At 40.8% G+C, this 25,107-nt stretch overlaps 1 protein-coding gene across 1 annotated transcript; it reads right to left on the reverse strand.

Moving 5' to 3' along the window:
• Positions 1-2,810: 2,810 nt before the first annotated feature.
• On the reverse strand, positions 2,811-25,042 carry ACTR2 (actin related protein 2). The gene is made up of 9 exons (XM_031599453.2): positions 24,909-25,042; positions 20,049-20,159; positions 14,189-14,404; positions 10,488-10,560; positions 8,946-9,082; positions 8,466-8,615; positions 7,633-7,778; positions 7,078-7,210; positions 2,811-5,881 (listed from the first exon to the last, which is right to left on the reverse strand). The coding sequence occupies exons 1-9, from the start codon at positions 24,954-24,956 to the stop codon at positions 5,711-5,713; spliced, it is 1,185 nt and encodes a 394-aa protein (XP_031455313.1). The 5' UTR covers positions 24,957-25,042; the 3' UTR covers positions 2,811-5,710.
• Between the last annotated feature and the right edge of the window lie 65 nt (positions 25,043-25,107).

Consider the following 25,107-nt stretch of genomic DNA (forward strand, 5'->3'; position numbering starts at 1 on the left):
AGGGTAAAAACCAAAGCCTTCTCCCACCATGTTCCATCCACACCAAAGGATCAAGTACTCTAGACATACTCTGTTTAAAATTCTGCACAAGCAAATCCTCAGTTGCAAATGATCATCCTTATTGCACTAAAGATAAGCAACGTTCAGCATCAGCTGCTTTCATGGATAAGCTGGGACAGTGAATCAGTGAATCCTCCTTAATGCAGAGTTGCAACTCCAAAGCTGAGTTGTTTTTGAGTAAGCAGTCCACTCCTAAAAGCAAGTTCCTTGCCTCTACAATCCTCTGTAGCATTTAGAGGATCAGTACACAGAGCACTATAATCCCACCAGACTGCCTCATTCACTTCTCAAGGAACACGAGCAGTGGAGCAGGAACCAAAAAAACAAATATTCCTCATTTCTTAGCTACCTTTTAAAAAGTGGTAACAATTTAATTAGTTTTTCATCCTCCAGGGCTGTAAGTTCTTGTATAATTAGATAATGGGTAATGATCATACAATGTTTTGTTCTCATATGGTACACGGGTTCCATCACTGAGAATGTTTCATAGGTTATTCCAGTTACAGCTCCAGGCTATCACACAGTAATGCTACAGGAAGCCCTAGCCCCTCCTTCCCCTTTTACAAGACTTTCTTACAGACAACTATTTACCAGCATTACAGGTGCTTGCATAAATCCCCTCAGCTTTTACAAGACTTGCCAAAGGGTAGTTTGAAGTAGCGCTGACATACACCACAATGGGAAAAGACAAAAATGGAATATTCCAAGGAAGCTGAGTGGCTGGGCATTTCCCAAAATATCGCTTCTCATGTCTTTAATGACACCCTTGTCCTTCGTGCTTTGGCAGGAAAGCCAACATCAAGTTTACACTGAGTGATTCAGAATGGAGTTTATTGGACAACAGTAAAGTTTAGATTTGGAACTGCCCCCAAAAGGGCTGCTCTGCTAAGAAAAATGCCTGATGCAAGTCAGGACTTACAGGATGTACTTGTGTTGAGGTCAGCAACTGTCAATTAATTCATTAAAATACTTGGAGAGATTTAAAATGGGCACACAGTGAAAACATGCATGCAAGAGGATCCTGAAACCACTTAAGCTTTAGGGCAAACAAAAACCAGATGGGAGATGGGTGCGGTGATGAAAAGGTGTAGGCAAGAGGCCCCGTATCTATCACTATTCCTGCAGCTACAATTTAATTACTGTTCCTCAGCTTTGTGGGAAGATTTTTTTAAGTTACGGGAAGGAGCACAAGTTCTGCAGTTGGAAGATGCCCCTCAGCATCATCCTGAATCTGTTAGAGATGTGTAATATGCTTTATGTGTCACCTACATTAGAAAATGATTCCCTCAACTTTAAAATGAAGGAACTGCTTTCAAAACAACTTTAAAATGAAGAAGCAAAGTCCTACACTTCCTCTCCTCCCTGAGCGTCTCCTTGCACCAGCGACACCAAAGCAGAACCCTGCACATGGCACAAGGAAGGCAAGGAGCCCTGCTCCAGCTCTTGTGGATATGCAGACGTGCATTGCAACCTTGGTTTGTGCACTTAGTTGGGACAACAGGATGCAACAGCAGGTTATAGAAAGGTAAGCTACCTGCCTGAGGGATGTTATTTAAAGCTTATCTTAATACTGTAATGCAGCAGAGCTAAGAGGCTGCTGTAGCACCTACTCAAAAAAGTAGCTTTTCTTTTTCCTTGAGTTCTATGCTGGCAAAGTGACAGTGACTTATCCCACCAGGGCAGCACACAAACTTATTAAAAAACAAACCGAAACAATTATTTCTGCATGTGGCAGAAATAAAGCAAGTTTTCAGCTCAGATTTTAATACGTGCTGAAAAGATTTGAAACTATTTTTTTCTTAACAATTCTCCTGGTTGCTAAGAACACAGGAAGAGAGATATTTGGATTAAAATAAAAAGAAAACCAACCTGCATTTTTCACCCTAATGAAACAGCTAATGAAGCTTGTTTGTGGCAAATGGATGAAGTATCTCTAAGGAGGAATTCACTACTGAAAAAGTTGACATGCAAACACTGGCTGAGCTTTCCCCACAAAAGCCATGTTAGGCAAACCAAGCCAAGGCAGCGAGAGTGGGGAGCATGTATTATCACCACTGCACAGAGGCAAAGCCTGACTTTCCCCCCACCTACAAATACAGTGATGAAATTAAGATTATAGGGGGATCTTTTTTCCCCATCTATTGAAATCCAATCTACAACCTCTATCTAAGATGGCTCATAGTTGGCCTAGTCCTCAAGACAGATTCATCCAGAGCCAAACTACACTTTGGGTTACTGTAAGAAACCCAAAATCATTGTCTGCTGGAGACATAATGCCTGGGGAATATCCATACAGAACAGCACCTACAATGTGCTAGGATGAAGAAGCTGAATGAGCTTGCTAGAAAGCTAGATAAATGAATTTTTTCCACAACAGAATGCCATTATGTGGCTACCACACATAACCAGGGTCACTGAAATCAATCAAGCACAGAGCTTGAACTAGGCAAGATTCCTCTCCAAGGCTACATATTAAATTAATATAAATATATATATATGTACATACACATATATATACAGATATATATATTAATTTAAACAAACTAGGATGGAAGGAAGTAAATCTTGGCTAGGGATTAGAGATGGGGTGCTTTTTTCACTCTGTGACAGCAATCAATAGGGAACGTGCTATTCTGTCACATCAGATTTCCTCAGCTTAAGCAGCTTGTGATAGTTTCATGATGAAAGTTACGTTAGAAAAAAACCTGACAAAACTGTGATTTCCCAAAGGAAACAAAGCAAACGTCATCTACTTTGAAAAAAATCTGATTTTATTTTTATATTGAAAAGACCTGTCAATTTAAATAGATGTTTATTTCCATTCATGGTCTCAACCAGTGCTGCGTGTTAACATGCTGTTCAGAGCTGTATAAAAAAGCCATTTGTGTTACATAGGTTAACATCCTAGAACACTGGGGGAGGGGTTTGAAGCAGCTTAACATTAAAAATGGGATAGTCCCAAAAAACTTACAACTGATGCAGCATCTTCTAGTCTAATTTTATAGGAGCCGAAGCATGTTGCAAATATAACCAAAGTTATTTGGTCTTTAAAAAAAAAAACAACATTAAAACCAGGTTACTTTCATATAGTGCTTCAATAGTGAAGCTGTCAGCTGAGAGAACAAGAGAACAAACACACACTCGTGTGTGCTAACACATAGAGAACCACACTGAGCACAACTGGAACGCCCCGTTCAATCTGTGGACATCGTACTCATTCTTCTGAATTCAGGATAGCTGTAATTTAATATGCTTTTTCTTTCTTTCCCTTCCCCCCCCCCCCCAAATAAATAAATGGTTTCCATGAAATCCTAAGATACTGCATAATCAACTGACATTTATTTCTAATGGTGCTGTGAAGTTCTCTCATGAAAGGGCCAAATTCCAAAAGCTTTATTCAAGACAGGCACATACCTAACCAAAGCCAATGAAGAGGGGAGAATGTGGTTTAGAAAAGGGGTTCAGGTCAAGGTCTGGATTTGTACAATTGATCATGTGGCAGATTGTCATTCAAAAAAGGTTTTTAAGTCATTCTTTGGTTTATTTACACGATTCTCAAAGCTGTCCAGAAAGCCCAGAGACAGTCACATGAGAAACCATAGCTCTAAAGCAAGCGCACAGCATTTTTAAATCTTGTATATTAAATGTTCAGAAGACTAGAGGAATTCAGAATACCCCTTACATTCATGTCCCCAAAAATCTAGTAACTGCATAAGTGCATGCACTGAGGCATGACCGGCATGCCTGTAAATTCATATTGTTCAAGTTAAGAGTAAATATAGCTGCAAAAAACCCCACCCACCTATAATTAAATGGTCATTACTAGCAATACTATAGCATCTGTCCTGTTTAAGAAATGCAGACACGGTCTCTGCCTGTTTGGCTCTCTTGGCCAAAAGGAAGCTGTCTGCTTGATTTAGAAAGAAAGCAACTTTTAAGAATCCAAGGGAGTTTAATACTTCCCCGTTCCCGGGGTCAATTATTAATGTAAAGATGTAGACAAATGGCAAGTATATGAAAGCACATCTCGTACATTCCAAGGTTTGGAAATCAAAAGCACATCTTAACCTCCTCACGTTTAAATGTTATGGTAGGCTTGGAAAACTAAGTAAGAAGTGAGATAATATTTCCACGAAAAGCAAAGTAGAACTAAATCTAACTGGCATCCACATGCGAGCAGTTTTTGCTAGGCTTTGTGTAAGGCAGATTTTATTGTGCTGACAGTTACCAGTCTGCTAGCGGGAAAGAAAATACAGGCAACTCTACTCGGAGAAGATGGCTGATAATTACTAGTGACAACTTCTAGTTTTCAGTACAACTCAGCTTTAATGTACTTTCTGGAAACAGCATTTTTGTCAATTGTTTTTCACTTCCTTCACCTAAAGTATCAAAAAAAATCAAGACTGGTCAAAATGAGTTGCGGATATTTACCAACCAACATCTCCTCTTCCAATGCTATTTTTAACTAGAACAAACACAGGTCATTCTTTATAACCTACTGCCAGTGGTTGTTTATAAACATCTGCTTGCTGCAATAAACACTGGGCATTGAAATATTCATTTGCAATAACTACTTGGCACTAGGTTAATATACTTGTAAAGTTTAATACAAGTGCTTCTGATGTACATACAAGCACTTAAAACATTTTAAAACTTAGTTTGGGGAGTTTTAATATCTTTAATTACAGTTTTCACAAGCATTTCTGAAAGTATTAAATCTCTTTAGAAGTTCAGAGGCTCCTCTCTCAGCACATCTAAGTTTCTCAACAGTTACAGAACAGCTAACGTAACATTCTTGCTCCCTATGCTGAGATAACAAGGTACCAAAATGTAGCTACAAAAAGAGGCATTTTTGGTCAGACTGACCTCCAGCTGTCCCTTAACAGAAAAGCAACACAGCTCAAACCTGTCTCCTCCCTCCAAAATAAAAAAAAAAGACATCTAAGGCCACAAATTTACTTTTGCCAGAATATCCGGTGTTCCCTGGTTTGTGGCAACTGTGTACATGCCCACTTCGAGAAATACAGGATGGAAGCCCCACCACCTCTAAGGATTCTGATAAATGGCCTCAGAAACCAGTTTTAGGCAGCAGGGCATACAGAACCACGTTACATCGACACAGTGTGTTAAAGCCATTCCAGCTAGTTAAACTAGTTTCTAACTATGCTTAATCAAAATTCCTTATTGCAGGAAAGAAAAAAAAAAAAAGTCTTAATGTAGAGAGAGGCAAAAAGATGCAAAGATAACCACCACAATGACCCAATAGCAAAAGCTCCCATTTAAAGGTTTTCTTATGCTAAAAAAGGCACACAACCCTTGGTGAACTAGAGAAAAAAGCCAGCAGTACTACAGCAATAAACCCAGAAGAAAAAGCCTACCAGAATTACCCAATTGCCTACTGGGAAGGAACAATGAAGTAGACAGGCTGCTCTTGCTCTGTTTTGTTTGCGGGGAAGTGGTCAAATTTAATAGTCAAATTTAGCCACATTAAGAAACATTTAACAAAAGCTACCCCAAGAAACCAGAACAAAATCTGACCTTTGGGTCAAAGGCCACAGACAGGCCTTTCCATAGCATGTAGCTGAGTGAGTTCAGAGATTGGCAATGAAAGAAAAAAAGCTTTAGACGTGATGGGAACAAGCTTTGGGATTTATCGAACAGTCACACCAAGCTTCTCCAGCACACGCACTCCCTTTTCTTGGTATTCTTGTCGGGTCATCCAGAAGTTGTCTTTGTCTTTCATGATGTCTGCTAGCACTGCGCCGCCCAAAAACACCATGTGCTTTCGGCGAGGTGGGTCTTCAATTCGGATCTTAAATTTCTAAGGAAAAAACAAAATACAACAAAACTGCTATAAGGATTCTCAAAACAAAGCCATCTCAAACAGAATTGTTTCATTGTTTTAGTAGAAAGCACAAGTTGCTTAGTGTGAGAAATGCAACCAAAATGCAATGCTAGCACAGGGCACTTTGTGTGAGCTTCCAGCTCGCACAACCAAAGTAAAATAACTACTTTGCACTGGAAATGAGAGAGGGCTATTGACACGTCCCCAAAATTATACCTTCCATGTATCCACAAAAAGCCCAGAAGTCAGAACAGAAAATGAAAGATCGTATTTTTGCATTTTATGAACACGGAAGAAGAGTTAAATACTTGCTAAGCTTTGATGGCTAAAATTATCAGGAGTTTACCAGATCACAAAATGTTTTACAATTATATCAAATTTGAGGAGGACAGATGGAACAGATTCTAAATTTATACAACCTAGGCCAGCTTATCTAATGAATATTCTTAATAATTATTTGATGCTCAAGCTCCAACTGCAAGAGCAAAAATGAGCACAGTCAAAGGTACGTGTGATTCTATTCTGTGCAACTGAGTCATTCTAAATAGCTGTAAGAGATCTTCAGAGAATACTGTATTCAAAGCTGAGGAAGTTCAATTCAGTTCAACGTTAGAAACTTCACTCTGAGAAATTTCTTCTATAAATATCTCCCTTTTGAAAAGCACATAGCATTGTTACTAGATAAAAGGCAATGCTACCTCCATCATCTGTTTGGCTTTTGTCTGCAGGTGAGCAAGGAAAATTATTCCACTTGAAGACGTGTGAACTCCAGCCTTAAAATTTTGAGCATTTCATCTACAATGCATAGCATGAGCCCAGGCTTTCAAAGATAGAAATAATTTTTGCTCAGTGATGACTTTCTAAAGCACAAAAACTCACTAGCATCCTTCATTCTATATTAGAGTTGTACGCTAACATTTAACTGCACATTTTATGCTCAAACTAACCCAAGACTTCAGAAATGACTTTCTATTAGCATGACCAGAAGGCAGCTTTATTGCATACATATGCAAAAACCAGCACAAGACCGTGAAGAACCGGGATGCACCAAGCTTTTCAAGCTGTGTGGCGGGTGATCCTTAACTTGTCATTTCTGACTACTTGGTTCCCTCTAGTGGGGATTCAGAAGAAACCTCTGCCTCACACAGATACAGCAGTGACTCAGAACTTACTGAGAGTTTTTCCACATCTCCTTTCAGAACTCGTTCCAGGTAGAGCTGTTTAAGTTCTCGCTCCAGTCGTGAAGGCAGCCCAGGGTACATAGTGGACCCTCCAGACAACACAATGTGCTTATAGAATTCCGACCTAACCAAGAGAACAATCTTTTTAGTTTCTGATAGGACAAATAGGTACCTGTACATACAGGGAAGTAAATACAGATCTACAAAACTGCCATCACACAAACACAAGAACAACCTTTGCCCAAGTTTGGCACACTTGCTCACACTTCTCCAGACGTCCCAGAAAGCAGCAATTAAAAAGGAAGGAACACAAAAGAAACCCCCCGATTCCAAGATTTAATCCTTGCCTATTCATACAAAATAGTAATGTTTTCAGATAACACATAAAGCTTCAAAGAATCATCTGAGACTGACCCCTAGTTCCAGTATATATCTTCACACAGCTGTGCACACAGTGGTGACTAAAGCAAAAAGATATTATATTCTTGGAAAGCAGTCCCTGTGTCACAATTCACTGTCAGAGTGCAGGAGTAAGCGTGCTCTTACCTGGTATCAATGTCAGCAGCCTGGATGGTGTTGAACAGCAGTTCAGCCACACCAACCCCCTCCACATTGATTAAGTGAGGCTGGAAAAGTGCCTCTGGTGCCTCAAACCGTTCTCCACCAACTTTGATAATCCTGCCATCTGGGAGCTAGTGAAGAAAAAGCCATTCAGCAGGCTGCTTTTAGCCACTTAGATACAGAAAACAGGAGGAAATGACTTACATTGTTAGTTAGTGTTTTAAAACAGGAAATTGTTGCTTATTGTCACCACTGCAAGAAGTCAGTACTACTGAAAGAAGATTCTTCAATCCCTTCGTGATTTACTTAAAGAGATCAAGGACCAGATACACTGATACTGAAGTAACAAATGCTGCCTTGCAATACAGCTCTTAATCTTGATTTTAAAGATGAACTTGTAGCAAGAAAAATGCTATTCTGAAACTCCTTTCCTCTCATGTGCTATTACATCAAGTCTCCTAAGAGCAAGCTTACCTCCCTTCTTACCAGTTACCAGTCTCGGATTTATCACAGCTAGAGAGATGAAGCTGAAACAACCTGACACGCTAGAATAAGTACACTTTCTCTACAAGTCTTTGTGCTGTAATATTCAAATTTCAAGCATCTACAGTTACAAAAGTCAGTACAAAGCTTTAAAGATATCCCCAAAATCAGCTTTTCAAGTTTTCCCAGAACCAAGTAATGTGATTCTACAGACTTTTATGTCTGGGAAGTACAGAGCTACCGCCAAGAAAAACTTACAAGAAATCAAAGCTAAATGCTACCTGATTTTAGACCTAATACATTTAGGTCAAGAAAATCTGTCTCAAAACACTCACCGTGTACGATTCAACTAGTACTGTGGTCTCTAATGCCAGTTTCTGCTCCTGCTCAATGTTGTATCCCACATAGCACAGCTTCTCCTTGATCATGCGAACAGTCTCGAAATCAGCAGAGTGGTTGAAAGCATACCCTCGCAGTAAGAGGAGCTACAGTGAACAGATTAGATTAGCAATAAATGTGAGAAACAGCACAGAACTCCTTGCCTCCAGTGTGCACAGTCAAAAACTTCTTCCAAATACAGAATGAAGTCTCTTCCCTTCTTAGACTGCTACGAGGAAAGTGAGTGAAGTCTCAATAATATCAATGCTATCAGATGAGGAAACGTAACACAGAGATGCTGAAGCAGTACAAAGAATACTGGTGTTCTTTATGTAATTATCATACAAACAATAAAGTTTCTTTCTACCAAGGGATTTTAACTTGAATCAGTGTGCCATTGCCATCAGCCTCAGCCTTAAAGACTCTTTCCAGCTCACCTTAATGAGGTACCTGGTGATATCCCTCCCAGCAATATCTAACCGTCTGGTGAGATGAGGGAGAGAGAAACCTTCATAAACTGGGCAAATATGAGTTACACCATCTCCAGAGTCCACAACAACACCAGTCAACAGACCTAAAAGAATGGAACAGGAGAGGAAGTACAACTGTTATTAGCACCTCCATAAATAGAGCAGAACAGTTTTATCATTGTAATCATAACCTCATTGGTATCCTAAAAGAACACTGTGATGGTCATCATCCTTTTGGGAAAAGGAAGCAAAACTTAAAATTGAGTTATTTCCATTCACCTAGATTTTAAACATAAGATTTTCACAGTGAAAATGCTTGTATATACACATGTTAAAAATGGATTATCCTTCCTCTTGCCTAGGTGCTTAAACCTCTACCATTTGCCATTTTTTCCAGTGTTTTGACATCTTAAATAGCTCTCTAATTAAAGAGAATAACTAAGATCATTAAATGTTTGTTGGGTTATAAATTCCTCAGCAGATCCAGCTATCTATGTGCAACATGATATTAATTGCTCCAGTATAAAGAAATGTAGAGGTATTCATGTTTCTCTTGTTAGAATTACTGTTAGGATCTGTTCATGATGCTTTCTTCTCAAGTACCAATTAATGCTTTCATAGGGAAGAAAATACCTGCTCTTCAACAGCAGACTGCTCCAAGTTGTTTTATGTTTTGTTGTTCAGAGTAATTGAGCACTACACAGTAAAATAAATTCTGCTGTAATTGTAAATGTAAGACTGTGTACTTTTCAGACAGATAGACTTGTAATGAACCAAACAAAAAACAGTGATAAAGGAAAAAAAAGAAAGAGTGATCTAAAACTAAAAGCCAGGCCTGCAAGAGTGGTTTGGGTTCAGCTGCTTTTAGTGACTTGCACAGCAGTCCTTCCCTTGAACTTTTGCTCTTGGGCACAGAAGGTATGATGACATGTTAACAAGTAAGGATAATTTTAATTTCCTGCCACACAATGGTTAAGTACACCAAGCCACCAGTAAACAGATGTAAGAAGTCATGTTATTAGAACCCATGTGCTTGAATATCCCAGATCATTGATGGATGGCAGAACTTCTATTGAATTCAGTGAATCTGTAATTTTCTTCTTAAGCTGGCAGTTATTTATTCTTTTTTATATACAACAGAAGAATCAACATGTTCCTGAACTGAGAACAGTGCAAAGTCACCTAATCAGCTGCTTGAAATTCATTCGTGGTGATAAATCTTTCAGAAAACCAAAAGCATGTCATTCAGGCCTGGAAAGATGCTGAAGGCTAAAATGAACTGCACCTTGAAACAATGAGTTTTGATAAACTGGGTTTTACACGTAGGGCTGCTTAACGTGCACACAAAGATAACTATCCATAACCCCCAAAAATGTAAAGCAAACCTTTAAAACAGAATTGAGCTTGCTGACAGCAGTAGTGAAATAGACCCAAGTCTCATTAATACTATATTAGAGTTCTGCCCTAGCAACACATAAATTAAACATATTTTAAGTTATCTTTGCCTACCTTGAGCATACAAAGTAAGGACAGCCTGAATGGCTACGTACACTCCAGAAAACTGGTATGTCTCAAACATAACCTGTAAGATGAAGGCAAAAATTAATATCCAAGTAAGGCCCATCCTTAAAGGAAGTGTCATAAATGTCTGAAAACAGTCCTTATGTAATTCTGTACTTTCACTGATCAAAAACACTTTCCAAGAAATTTCATCACAAATATTGTATGCAAACATTAAAAATCCACTTGCTTTATTGCTTTATGGCAGTGATTAGCACTGTCAGTTTTATACCTTACCTGTCCATTCATGTGAGACGAGTCATCTCAAGGACTTCAAACATTTCACATCCACTCAGCAACAAAAAGTGAATACTTTCAAGAAACCTGTATGCCAATTCCTGCCATTTTACCAAGCTATTTTCTAAAGTGCCAATTGAGTGGGAGGCACGTACTTGCAGGCCAGCCAATTACTTCATTATTTAAATGTGACTTGGGAAATAAACATTTGTTATAGCTGTATGTTCTAATTCTAATGAGGTTCAGATTTTTTTTCTTCGTATCAGGGTCACCAGTCTTACACAACTGGAGATTGTCAAAGACAGAGCAAACAAACACCTACTCATATTGGTCTAGAATCAGTGCAGTGTCACAGACTGTTCCCTGCATTTTGGCCTTCTTCCTTTCTTTGAACTGCAACAGATGACAAACTTCTAGAGTTAGCTTCAGTGCAAACCTCACTACAGTGGAAGGACTACATCTACAACAACTCTGTTACTACTTACAGAACAATCAGAGTACAGAATCATAGCATGGCCTGGGTTGAAAAGGACCACAATGATCATCTCATTTCAACCCCCCTGCTATGTGCAGGGTCGCCAACCACCAGACAGGGCTGCCCAGAGCCACATCCAGCCTGGCCTTGAATGCCTCCAGGGATGGGGCATCCACAGCCTCCTTGGGCAACCTGTTCCAATGAGACACCACCCTGTGTGAAAAACAACAATGCAGGTTTGCAGAACAGCTCTTATTGAAACATGAAAGGTAATTGCCTGTCTCATAGACTAGGCTCCCATAAGCACTGAAACTAGTTGCAGTGAAGAAATTAAAGGATGTCCAGTTTATAGTATCTTGTCCTCTCTATAAACACGAAGAAGCCCAAGTAAACAAGTAATGCACAGCAGCTTCCTCCTCCAAATGCTTTACTATGAAAAAATGATGAACTCTGATCATTCCAGCAAGAAGTTCTGTTTTTGCTCTTCCCTCCCGAGCACTTCTGCCACTTCCAGGATTAGAAACTGATTAAATCCTAAGCACTCCCACAGTTCAAGTAAAAGATATCTTAAAGATCTTAAATATCTTGAAGGAAAAGAAATGCTGATGCCTGACAATTTCAAAATTCTGAACTATTTAAAGACCCTCCTCTGTTAGAAGAACACATTTTTAAAATGGCTGTTCCATATCAAAATCCTGATCCTTGCAAAGTCAAGTTAATTATTTCATAGCTATATTGAGTGCATAGCAAAATCCCTGGGAAGACAGATGCTCCCTTTCTAGGAACATCTGCAGTGAGCATACAGTATGACAGAAGTTAGAGGAACGTAGAGGGAGTGACTGCAAAGCACCTTGCCATGCAAATGCCTTGCTTTGGGTTTTTACAACTCCCCATCTGTACTGCAAAAACCTACTGAAGCTCATATGCAGAGATCTGGGGTTTGCAATTCTTTCTTTCAAGCCATCTAGGTCTGTTCTCTTTGACTACAAAAACGCCTCATCACAGGATGAACATGTTAAAAAACCTAAGATGTAAACACAGAGCAGAATATTCTCCCAAAAAGATTTTCCTTCTAGTGACAGCTGCTTTTGGATTAGCTGGTGATGTTCTAATTGGGTCTAGGGAGGAAGAACAAAGAATTGGGATGAAGAGACAAAGAAAACTAGACTGGAACTGGGAGAAATAACTGTGTTAGAGTGTATCTCTAATGCTACATGACACACCATGAAAGTCAAGCTGCTCCTAAGGGTATTTCAGAATGAGAATGCAGCAAGCAACTGGAGACAAGCAGCAAACATTACCTTAAATTGAATAGCAATCTGTGTCTTGTGCATGCTACAAAAGAAACAGGACTTTAAAAGTATCTATGTTACAATGTACACGTCATGTGAACTGCTATTTCTGTGTAGCTGTGTTTGATGGAGAAATGAGGTGAGGAAAGAGAATCAATGGAAGTAGAATGAAGTACAGCACAAGTAATTATCTACCAACTTGATATGGTCCAAGTGACTAAACTTTTTCTTTGAAATACTATTACTGCAATGTATCACAAAATATAGAGACATCTACTACAGGCTTTAGGAAAATGTTAATTAGATTCCCTGCTTCATTCTGGTCTAGTCTCCCTGAAAAAGAAGAGTATGCGTCAAAAATGGAAGATAGACAAGTGTAAATAGGTTGCAGTTAAAAAATTAAATATTCCTAGTCCTCGTAATGCTATGATCCATTAAGAATATTAATAGAAACAGCAAACTCCTGTTCAGCTCAAGTTTGAGTTTATGAAAATGGATTCTGGTTCTCCTTAATCCTCTGAATTGTGGTTAAGTATCTACAGTCTCTGGAGTGGTTTTAAAAAGCACATGGGGCAATACAAATGTTTCCTCAGATTTCAGAAGCTATAGGAGGCTTCTCAGTTTATGGGATAAAATTACTCAGTACCAGAATAACTAAAACCCAGCCTGCTGCACTTAGCAGGAAAACAGAAACAAGTACACCACTGTAGACAGCTGAAGAGCAAAGCAGTCTCAACAGGAAGTTCAGCCATTCCTACAACATGGAGGCAACCCAGAATAGGTCACTATGTCCACCACACCACAGCTGGCTGATACACTACAGATAACACTGCTAATGTTGAGTTACACAACACTTAAATAATGAGCCACTGATGTCTATAAATGCTAGAAAATTTTCAATTTAAAAACACAAAAAAATTGTACAGTTTGATTAATCCTTAAATTTTTCGACCTTGGATTTATTTAGCAGGGCACTCAAGAAAAAAAGATTACTGCAAAAACACCCACGGTCACATTGCAGAAAGCATTACTATAGCTGTGACAACTAATGGTTTTAAAGGAAAATTAGTAGGTCACGATAAAAGTAAGTTCTTATTCCTCTAACCAACTGAATTCAAAGGTAGCTTAGGTTGTCCAGAGCAGCTCAGGATCCAAGAACCCAGCTTTCTTTCTAAAAAGGCTTTCATTGACAATCCCTAGCGTTAATCAAAGATCAGTGAATTGGTTGTCATCACACCTCTGTCTCAGCAACTTCCAACAACACTGCTCCATCTGGTAAGCATCATCTTGTTCAAGCCTCAGTCTCTTCAGAAACACTACTGGCTTACAGAAGTTCAAGTCATTTAAATTAATTAACATTCATCCAAATCCTGGTAATCAAAATATCTTAGATACCTGAAGAAAAATACGCATTTCTGACTGTTTTGGTGGTGGTGACGTGGCTTGAGACACCCAGTCTGCTTATAACTTTTGGAATGTTTGAATTTGACCACAGCAGCTTTTATAACCATGGCTGATGACACATTTTGCTCAGAAGGTAGGAGAACTGCCTTGCCTCAGGCAGCTTCTGTATATTCCAAGAAAATTCAAGTTTTTTATCCATACTTCAACAACAGCACATCTTAGTTCCTACTAGAGAGACATACCTCCACGATCTTCTCTCTGTTTTTAGTTGGGTTCATGGGAGGCTCTGTAAGCAGTATTTTACAATTTTTTGTGTCAATATTAAGTTTCTCTGGTCCAAATGTGTAATCCCAGAGGTGCTTCATATCATCCCAGTTCCGAACGATGCCATTCTCCATTGGATAATTAACTTCCAGCATTGAACGTAATTCACTTGCTTCATCTCCAACCATGAGATCCTGTAAAATGTTAATGTAGAAGTATGTCAGTTGTAGCAAAGTCTTCTGAAGAACAAAATCCTCAAACAACAACAGCAAGCTGTGCTAGCCCACATCTATCTGCGTTTTTAAACAATTTCAGAATTGCTTTCAGGAACTTAGGAGACAAGTAGAATATATTCCATGTAGTATTTAAATTGGGCTGTTATCCATCCCAAACCTTCTCCAAAATGAACTTTAATTCCATTTTCCAGTTAACCCCAAACATACCAACAAGCTCCATTAAAGCTAGATACTGCAAAGACTTTTGTAAGTGCAGATGTTTCTCCACTGACACCTCCAAAATTTTGTCATCAAATTTCAAAAGGCTGAGATGCAGAACAGCATGTAAGGATAGTAGATGAACTGCAGAGTATTTTCCCTGCACGCTGCATGATGCCAGAAAAGGAATACTGAGTGGTCCATGAGCAAGCAGAACAGCAGCAATAGCAAATAAGTGATTAGAAGTTCCACTCTATACATTAAAAGAAACAGTGGTTTACACGTTGCCTATACCAGCAGGATGTGGAGAGACACCTAAATGTAAAACATACCCTGGTCTGTTCCATGCTGAAAGTCCCAAGTCAAAAACCATGGCAATGCATTCTTACACAAACACAACCAACGGATGCAGTTTGTACAGTCATTTCCCATTAATTAAGCAATCTGTTTCTTAAAGGTAGTTAAGCAGTTATGCAAACATTGCACATTCAAATTAGTAGCACTCTATCTTCTCCTTTCCCACGTACTTCCCAGAGGAAGTATGCACAATACAACATTGTGTTTGTTCCCTGCTGTATCTCTCATTTTCCTAAAGAAGCCTTAACTGATCTGCTCACATCTAGCCTCTAAGAACATGCTTCTAGAGCACTGCTTACAGCATTGCTTTCACTCTACATAACCTCCATTTCACTGCAGAAAACTGTCTGCTCCACACAAAAACATGCCAGCTGTTTCCATGGTGCAGAAAACTTTTAAAGTGCAGGTTATTCCATTTACTACTGAATGCAAGGGGTATAAAAAAACGACACGCACAGAGAAATGCAGCATCAAGTCCATAAAAGCCCATTTCAGAAGCAACCTAAAGAGCTGCCAGCAAAAAAAGGAAGTTTATTGAAAACAGTTCAAAATATTCTGTTCCTCTCCCAGCTCTTCTCCCTGACAAAGCGCTCCATTTGCTTTCCCTTGTGCAGTAGATCACACCTCCATTACCCTGACTGTACAGAAGACAGAAGTCAAAGCTCTACCTTTTTAAATCAAAGGTACTTCAGTGGAAGCATACCATGGAAGCATACTACAACAACTCCCCCCCAAACACCACATTATGCCATCAGAAACCCCAGTGGTGAGAGGAATCAGCGGTGTTTCATTGTGTGCTGCTCTTGGAGGCTTTGTATTCCTGGACAGGACATGGCCCAGGAAAAGCCAGTATTCAAACACACAATCAAGTCACACCAAACTTCCGCGTCCTGTTAACAAAACAAAGCTGAAGGGCAGAACCATTCATTGTTCTCCAGGGCACACAAACAAACAAACATGCACGCTGGGTGAAGGAGGGCAGCGCATACAGCGTCGCTGTCGTGACATTCAATGTTTCCATCACTCTGGGACTCAATAATATTTGTCTAACTGGAAATTGAAACTTTTTTTTACCTTGGTCTGTAATATTATGTAAAGTAATTTCCACTGTTGGAGACACTGAGCTCACGTTGGTCTTAGAGTGTTATTCTTGCACCTTGCAAAACCACAGGTTATCTCACACTTAAACACAATACACAAAATATTCTCGTCAGTTAGTTGGTAGTAAACCAAAGTAATGAAAAACATCCAAAGTAAGTATGTATTCCAAGGCAAAATGTAAGGCAAGACAGAACAATGAATAGCAAAAAACAGCAGAAGAGCTCTAGGTTCCATCAAGCATAAACACTAAACAAGCAGCATGAGGCACCCCACTTACCATTTTTTTGTTATTCTACTTCAACCGGTCAAGAAAGGTGAAGAAAAGGTAGAAGCAAGAAAGTCAGAAAAAGCCTGAACAAAATCCTCCAATTATTTTAAGTACACAGTAGAAATAAGCTGAAAAGAGATGCACGCACAGCTGGAAAATATCCAGGTTAGTATAGTTAGGGCCAAGCTAACATCCTTGGGATTTTAGCTTAAATGTCTCTATTTAAAGCTACTGCAACAAATCACTGGCAGGTCATGTTTGTGCACCTCATGTTGCAAACAAAATCTGTCCCTTTCTAGTAGGATTCTGTGCATAACTATTCTATAACACTGGAATTTTACCCTGAGCAACGTGCTCATCTGAACTAGAAGAGACTCTGCCGAAAGGGTTCGACTACAGCTAGCTCTGGCTAATGCTATCTTTAGATTGTTTTAAGTATTCTGCCTTAAATACTCAAGAATTCAAAACAATAACATAAAAGTATTCATCTATAAGGAGACTTAATTGTTCAGATATCATGGAACCAAAGTTCTTCGCAATAGCAAACTATGGATGTGGGAAGACAGGAGAATTAAAGCAGCTGGGAAGCATCCTGAAGCGTACACAAACAAATGCTATCTGAAATTATACTAAGGTCATTTTCATGACCGGTGAGATTCTTCCTCCTTCAATTAAATCTACATGTAAATTATCAAAAGCCATAAAGGTAACTATCAGCACTATGAAGGGAAATCTACCTATTGTGTCAATTGTGTCAGAGGAAAAGCGTTCACAATTTGTGGCGGCTGCCTTAGGACAGGCAGTACCAAAAAGACTGGTCAAAGCTCAGCCCCCTTCCTCACTGCAAACCCAGAGACAGTCCAGCACCACGCTGCCTTTAGCAGAAACTGAGTACAACTGTAAGACATGGACTATGGCTCAACAGCTCCCCGAGTCTCAAATGCCCTAAAATCCTGTCTTAATTGGTCAAAGATACACAATGATCCTGCCTTCCTAAGGTTACTCACTCCCAGACTTGCTTCAAAGATCAGCGAATCAGTAAAGACTGCAAAGTGGTATCTACACATCTGGTTTCCAACTTCTGAGGCTGCAACTTGAAGCAAAATAATACCAGTGATACCTGAATTTTGTGTTTATGTCCTGAACTGGGGACTGCGGGTACAAGAAAATGATGCACCCCCAACTACTGTAGTTCCACAATCATTTCAGAGCCAGCAGCAGATGCATAAGGAGGGTGACCACATTCTTCTCCTAGCTTTCTCGTGGCTATCTGTTCCATTGTGCTTAAATGCTTTTATGGCAGTAAGCAAAAAAAAAAAAAAAAAAAAAGAAGGGAATTAATTCACCTTACTGTGAAATGAGAGCCAGAAAGAAAACACGGACAAAGCAACTTCACATTGGTAACTCAGTAGATGATGATAACCACTGTTCTGATCAACTTCGAGTTTCAGAACTGCACAGGAATGACAGCTTGTCTGAATATTTTTCAAAAATTAAACTGATAATCTTCTGGCCACTTCCCTTACCCAGTTTTAAACTTACAACATAAGAACCTGTAGTGAATGGATAGAATTAAGTTTTGGCATAAAACTCAGCTGCTGAAATACATTCCAGTTAAGAAATCTGCAAGCATCTCACAAAGGAAAATGGCACACATACCTAACAAGTCAACCCACTGTATTATCCCACAGGGATATTCAAAGCATCTGTGGCATAGATTTCTTGCTACAACATTTTCTTAAAGTAGGAAGCTATTATAGGCAGATGTTCTAAAACAGCTAGGAAAAAATCAGGACACAATTTACACTCTCTAAAATAGACACATACAATCCACGCTTTGGCATAAGAGGGGCAATAAAAACAAAATTATAATTTTGGGGGTCTTTTGCATCTCTCTCATAACAATTACTTGCTTGTACTTCCTATCCTTCTAATTCAACACTGATATCTGGAAGGATATTAAACTAAGTTATCAGATAATCATCACACCAGAACTGGCAGGACAGGCTATATCAGATCAGTTGGAAAGAAAATACGACTTCATCAATATGATTTCATGCCAGAGAATTTTTTCTTGGCCTTTATGACTTGTTAATCACTTTATAACTTTCATAAAACTTTACTACTTCACCAGGACTTGCTTGAAGAAATTTTTACACTAAGTTAAAGCAGACACCCAAAGAAAAGCCTCTGCCCAAGTCCTGCCAGAGAAAGATGCTTTCTCTCTACTTAAGAATAACAGTAGTAAATCAACCAACACCCTCCCAGCTATTGTGAAGGAGAAAGGTCTTCATCCTTTCAAGCAGATTGTCATGGCTGACACATAGTAAGGAACATTGCAATATTAAAAAAAAAAAGCAGCTTGGGAAGGTGTGATATCTTTCATCCTCTTGACTTCCTAGTACTGCCTCCTGCTGACAGTACTGACTTCTTACAGGCAGCAGCAGAAGTCATAGAATCATAGGATCACAGAATGGCTTGGGTTGGAAGGGATTGTCAAGACCATCTAAGTTCCACTTCCCTCTCATGGGCAATATTAGTCAGATAAATTAAGTTCTCCTTGTCACTCCTAGGAGTCTGAAAATAAGGAACAAGGCTGCACAGATGTGTGTATTTTCCCCTTTTACTACACTACTACTCAGAAGCAATAAGGAAAGCAACGTTGAAAGCCTGTACATGTGAGGTTCTACTTGCCCTTCACTAGCTGAAATGAGGGTTTCTACAGTTCTGCATGCACTTCTGCTTCTCTCTCAAGTTCCTGCTTCTGCCTTGCCCTCAAAGTAGCTTTCACAATTGTGTTAAGAGGCGGTCAAAATTTACCTGACAAAGAAATTCCACTTTTTCAGCTGGATCTGCTTCTAAAGTGGCTCAATACACTACTGTAGCACATTAGGGCCAGCACAAGGTGAGAATGTGTGGCTAGAAGCAAGACAAGAGGCTGTGACCACAGCAGGGCCAAGACATTTACTGGAGCTGCAACTGCAGAAGCAATTACTAACAACTGAAGCATTGCTCTGTAACTACAAAAGAAAGTGAGAAATGATAGACCCCACAAGACTTCTGAAGAAAATTTGGGATCAGTGGTTCCCCCCAACACCCCACACCCAGAATAACGTGCCAAGCAGCAGTTCAAATGCAGCCTCTCACTCTCTAACTGATGGTCCAGTATCACACATCTATCCACAATAAAATGAAAACAAAACCAACAGAAACAATGAAATGCGAACACAACCAAGCTTAAACATCTCATGCAATGTCACAGATGATAAACTGTGATCAGAAAGCAAAAAGACCTCGAATTTTCAGAAGCTCTTCAGCATTGTCTCATAATCTTAAAGTACAGCTCGGTGATAAATATCAACCATTGCTGTTCAATTTCTGCCTTCTAACGTTGACGGCACTTACATATCTGCATTTCAAGTCCCCTTTTGCCTGCAACTGCTTGAGCTCTATCTACTGTCTCCTCAGTTGTAGCAGAAGGCCTCTGTGGAGCTTTAGACCACCCTCTTGATTTCTTTGTAGTACATGACAAGGTAAAAATCCAGCATGGAAATTAATCAAGAGATACAGAAATGGCATAAAGAAGAATACAGAAACAAGCATTTGCAAACACTGCATATGTCGAAGGATGCCCTAAATATTATTTATCTGTGAGAAAAGAATAATGAAAAGAATTACCTTGATTTCAATGTTTCCCACTTTAGCAGTTGATCTTATAATAGGTCTTCCAACCAAAGCTGGAAATATGTGCTCTGGAAAATTTGAGCCTGCATAGCCACATTTCACAAACTGAAAAGAAGAAATGATTTTATTAGAGCACTTATTACGTTCTTTTACTAATAATCATCTGTTTAGGAATAAAACACCAGGTTTAAGAGCATGAATCCTACAAGATATACGCTTTCACATTACTTTTACACATTTCAGATAGGTAGATATACAACTCTGAATTAAAGTACCTTCCAGAATGTTTTCTAAAACAGACGGTGAGATTGCAAAGAAGCAGTACGAAAATGACTAAGTGCACTGAGAGGTATAAAAGAGTGCAGTGTTCAAATCTGAATTTCCTGCTGCCCTATGAGCAGTTCTCCAGCAAACAAACTTACCATTTCGTAACGGATCACCTCATAAGCACCACAATTAATTTGCCTTTCCAATTAACGCAAGGATCAGCAAATGATATGTCAGAAAACACAAAACCTTTGTGAACTCGGCTGTTACAGTGCTATGGAAAAGGGATTCTCTGTGATGCTTTGTACAGTTCAAATAGATTTATCAAGAGTTTAACATGTTTTAGGACAGATTTTAAGGAAAAAAAGCAACGAGCTTGCAGCAAAACATACAGGAAACAAGTAAAGTCCCGGCTAGTGGTAGCTCACATCAACCAGGACATTCTGAAAGTGTCTGTTCCTCAAATACATACAAAGGGAAGTTTTACAGTGCTAGCTCCAAAGATACAGCATATGTGCTAAGAAAGCATTAAGGACTAACTGAGCACAAAAAAAAATCCTGTCTGTGATGACGTGCAACTCTAACATGAAAAGCCACTTTCTGTTGCTCTACATTATTCATCTGTGAGGAATGTTTCAAGCTAATTATGGAAAGGTGCAAGAAACATTCCAGTTAAATTTGGGCTAATAGGAGTGGAGAGGGAATTCTTAGCTTTTTGGGCCCCTCATTTCTTCCCCTGACTCAGAATTTGCTCTCTACAGAGGCAGAGCTGTTCTGAATACCAGCAGAATTACCACGTATAACATTCATTTCACTAATTCTGTTGCAATCTATGTTCTCTGTAAAGGCAACTACTTACTGACATTAGGACAAAGAGTACAGGAGAGCTGCACAGATCTTATCTGTGTATTCAAGAATGCACAGCTGCTATGAAAAGCAAAGAGCCACATGTTTGGATCACGCTACCTGGACATGCCACAAGGCTTTCCAAATGTTTTACGCCACAGGAAACATTTGAGACATTCTGAAGGACTGAGCTGAGTGTAAATAAAAGTCTACAGATTCCTAAAAAGCTTTGCCTTTTAACAAATGACTGCTTGCAGAGCACTACACAAGTTTATTGCTGCAACATTCTGGCATACAAGAAAACTGAACTAGAAAACGCTGAGTTACAAAGATACTACTCTGAATTCTTACCCTCTCATCTGTAATTGTAACTTTCAGCCTGTCCCTATGTTAAGCCCTAAGGCCTTGACACACCTTGCTGGGATGTTGCACAACAGTAGGATACTGGCAATTCACAAATCTGATAGCTTAGCCATTCGCTGTCTCCTCCCTCAATCTCACTCATTTTATTTTGCGCAGACTAACTCCAGCTCTCTCTTTCAGGTTAGAACCAAGAATCTGTACGAGTGACATTTTTACAAACTCTGGTCAGCTCTACATGGTTAACCAAACAGAAGGGGCAAATTTTCATTCCGACTCTTTCTCCCCTTCAAATCCATTTTGTTTTCCCAGGCCACATGAATTATTACAGAATCACAGAATGGCCAGGGTTGGAAGGAACCTCAAGGATCACGAATCTTCAACCCCTCTGCCATATGCAGGGTCACCAACCTCCACATTTAATACTATACCAGGCTGCCCAGGCCCCATCCAACCTGGCCTTGAACACCTCCAGGGATGGAGCATCCACAACCTCTCTGGGCAGCACCTCACCACTCTCTCTGTAAAGAACTTCCCCCTGACATCCAACCTACATCTTCCCTCCCTAATCATTAGTGAGTACTGAAAGCAGCTCTGTACCCAGCATCCCTTGGTGGGAGATGCTGAGTGTTCTCAGGGTAGCATCTTCCCCCCCACCATAGTGAGCACTCAGCTGGTGGGTAGGATGGAGATGATGTAATGTCAGGTACTAAGGCTGAAGAAGGACACTTGATCAAACTACCAAGAGATAGCTGATAACAGATAAATGCACCTTAGCAACAAACACGTATCCACATAACAAATCCTGAACTGTCTTGGATTTTTTTGAAGAAGAAACATATGATGCTCATCCCTCTCTTACAATAGATCTTTCAAAATATTTGACTGAACATTATAAGCTAGTTTGGAATATTATCATCTTCTGGAGCCAAATATTAAATACTCGTGGTGTTCTTTCCACCCCCCATGTGAAGCCCTCTATTAAAACTGAAGTATAGTGTGCTTATTGCTCTGCCATCCCTCCTCTGTGCAGCCCTTGGAACAATTAGCAAATGATTTCAGTACAGCACTCAGTGCACACCATGGCTCAAACATTAAAATCAACACTTGATGTATTTATACACATCTTGGCAAGGAAGCCAAAGTTCACCAGCAGTCATTTTTGCAAGTGCCAGCTATACATTCAAAATGCTTTAAGAGAAGCTACTTGCTTTGCCTGCCTGCACGACCATTTTACCATATATAGTTTCTTCTCCATTGCACTGTGGTTTGCACGGACTCTTTCACTTCCTACTGAGTCATCAAGCAGCAAGAACTTGAACCTATAAGTGTTCTTTCACACTAAAGAATGAGGAAGCTCACAGACATCACGTGACAGGCTTTAAAATGAACACAGTCATATTCTTATCAGGGGGCTGTGTTTGATTCCTTCAGTTGATGCAATTCTCAAACAAAAACCCTAAATACTATTAGAGAAATGTTACAGGCCACTCAGTTACTTTCTGCTTGTCCTATAACAGAACAACCACCTCTATCACTCTCGCTGTCAAGATACCACTGCCTGCCTCTTTCTGCACTACATGTTGCAAGAACTTCCTTCTAGTCACCTCTTCCTCAAAGCAGCAAGCTACATTAAGGTTGTATTTCAGCACAAGAATTACAGTAAATTTCAGACAAGTTTGAAGTTAAAGTTAAAGCATCTGAGTTTTCTAGTCCCTATTTTTATATAATATTTCTGGTACCTGACTAGAGACTTAATTTCATGCATTAATTATGACATACCACAGCATATCAGAAATCCTTTTGACATAAAGCAGGTCCTCTTTGTCACACATGAAGATAGTTACCATGAAAAATACCATTTTGACAGAGTAGGGCTAATTTGACATATTCAATTCCCAGCTGAGGTTTCAAACACTTTCTGATGTCAAGAACAAAACTTTCTTCTGGTTTAATTACCCTAAATTGACCTCAATATTTCAAGCTGACTGATTTAACAGTTGTGTCCTGATACCTTGTCCTTGCACAGAGCTGACCCTGCAGGCAGGGTACCTTGCAGACATGCACTGTTCTGCTTGGAGGCAAACGCAACATAAACCAACAGAAGCTGAAGTGATGCTGGCCCCTCCTCCAGGCCCCTAACAGCAGCATAAAGGCACCTCACCCTGTTACTTATATCCAGCAGTGCAGTGCTGGTGTCACCAGCTCCAGCCAGGCACCGTACAGCTCACTGCTGCACTGCCACCAGAAGGGCAGCACTGAAGGATGGAGAGGGTTCCTGGGATATGTGCCTTGTGGGCCAAGCCTGACAAGTAGAGCATTAAGCACTGAAAGGGGAAAAAAAAAAGGGGGGGGGGGAAATGCCTTCTTTTTCTAAATGGTACTGCAGGAAGTGCCCAGCTGACCCTCAGCCCTATTCATTGTCCTTAGAACAGGGAAACAGGAGAATCACAGAATGGCCAGGGTTGGAAGGGACCTCAAGGATCATGAAGCTCCAATCCCTCTGTCACATGCAGGGCCACCAACCTCCACATTTAATACTACACCAGGCTGCCCAGGGCCCCATCCAACCTGGCCTTGAACACCTCCAGGGACGGGGCATCCACAACCTCTCTGGGCAGCTGTTCCAGCACCTCACCACTCTCTCTGTAAAGAACTTCCCCCTGACATCCAACCTAAATCTTCCCTCCCTCAACTTAAAACCATTTCCCCTCGTCCTGCAGTTATCTACCCTTTCAAAGAGTCGGTTCCCCTCCAGTTTGTAGGCTCCCTTTAGGTACTGAAGGCTGCAATGAGGTCACCCCGCAGCCTTCTTTTCACCAATAGAAGGCACCGGGACCGTCAGAGCAGCGCTGTCAGATCCCCTCTCCCATCACTTGCAGCGCTGACAGCACGCTCTGCAATTCAGGAGGCCGAATCCCTAACAACGCCATCCTTTGTCTCGGCTATTCCATCCTTGGCTTTAAGCATTTGGTTTTTTCTATTTAAAAATAAGTAAATAAATACACATGCGTGTCTATAATTATTTTTGGGGGAGGGGGAGGGGCACACGGGACACACCGCCGCCCCTCCCGATGGTCCGCCGCCTCCGCGATGCTATCTCTCTCTGCCACTTCCTGCCTCCACGCTACGGAGCGGACGACCCATTCCCGCCGTGTGCGCTCGAGGGCGGCGAGGCGGCAGCGAGCCCCGAGCTGGGAGCGCCCGGCGATGGCGGCGCCGCCCCCGCCCTGCCCGCGGCCCATTCATTCCCCGCCGCCTCGCCGCGGCGCAGGCCCCGCCGCTGGGCCGCACAGGGCGCGGCGGGCAAACCGGGCGTGCCGGCAGGAAGCCGGCCCGGGGGAATCGCCCTTCTCCCTCCCGCCGCCTCGCGGGACTCACCCCGGTGCCGTTGTCGCACACCACCACCTTCCTGCCCAGCGTGTCCATCCTTCCGCCTCCGTCCGCCGCACCGTCACCGCACGACGCCGCCGCCGGGCCGCGCGCCCGCCCTGCCGCCCGCCCTGCCGCGCGCGCACGCCGGAAGCCGTCAGCGTCCCGCCGCCAACCAATCGGAGCGGAGATGGCGCCCCTAAGCCCC

Source organism: Phasianus colchicus, chromosome 2 (assembly GCF_987193195.1).
Source record: "Phasianus colchicus chromosome 2, bPhaCol1.hap1.1, whole genome shotgun sequence".
NCBI lineage: Eukaryota > Metazoa > Chordata > Aves > Galliformes > Phasianidae > Phasianus > Phasianus colchicus.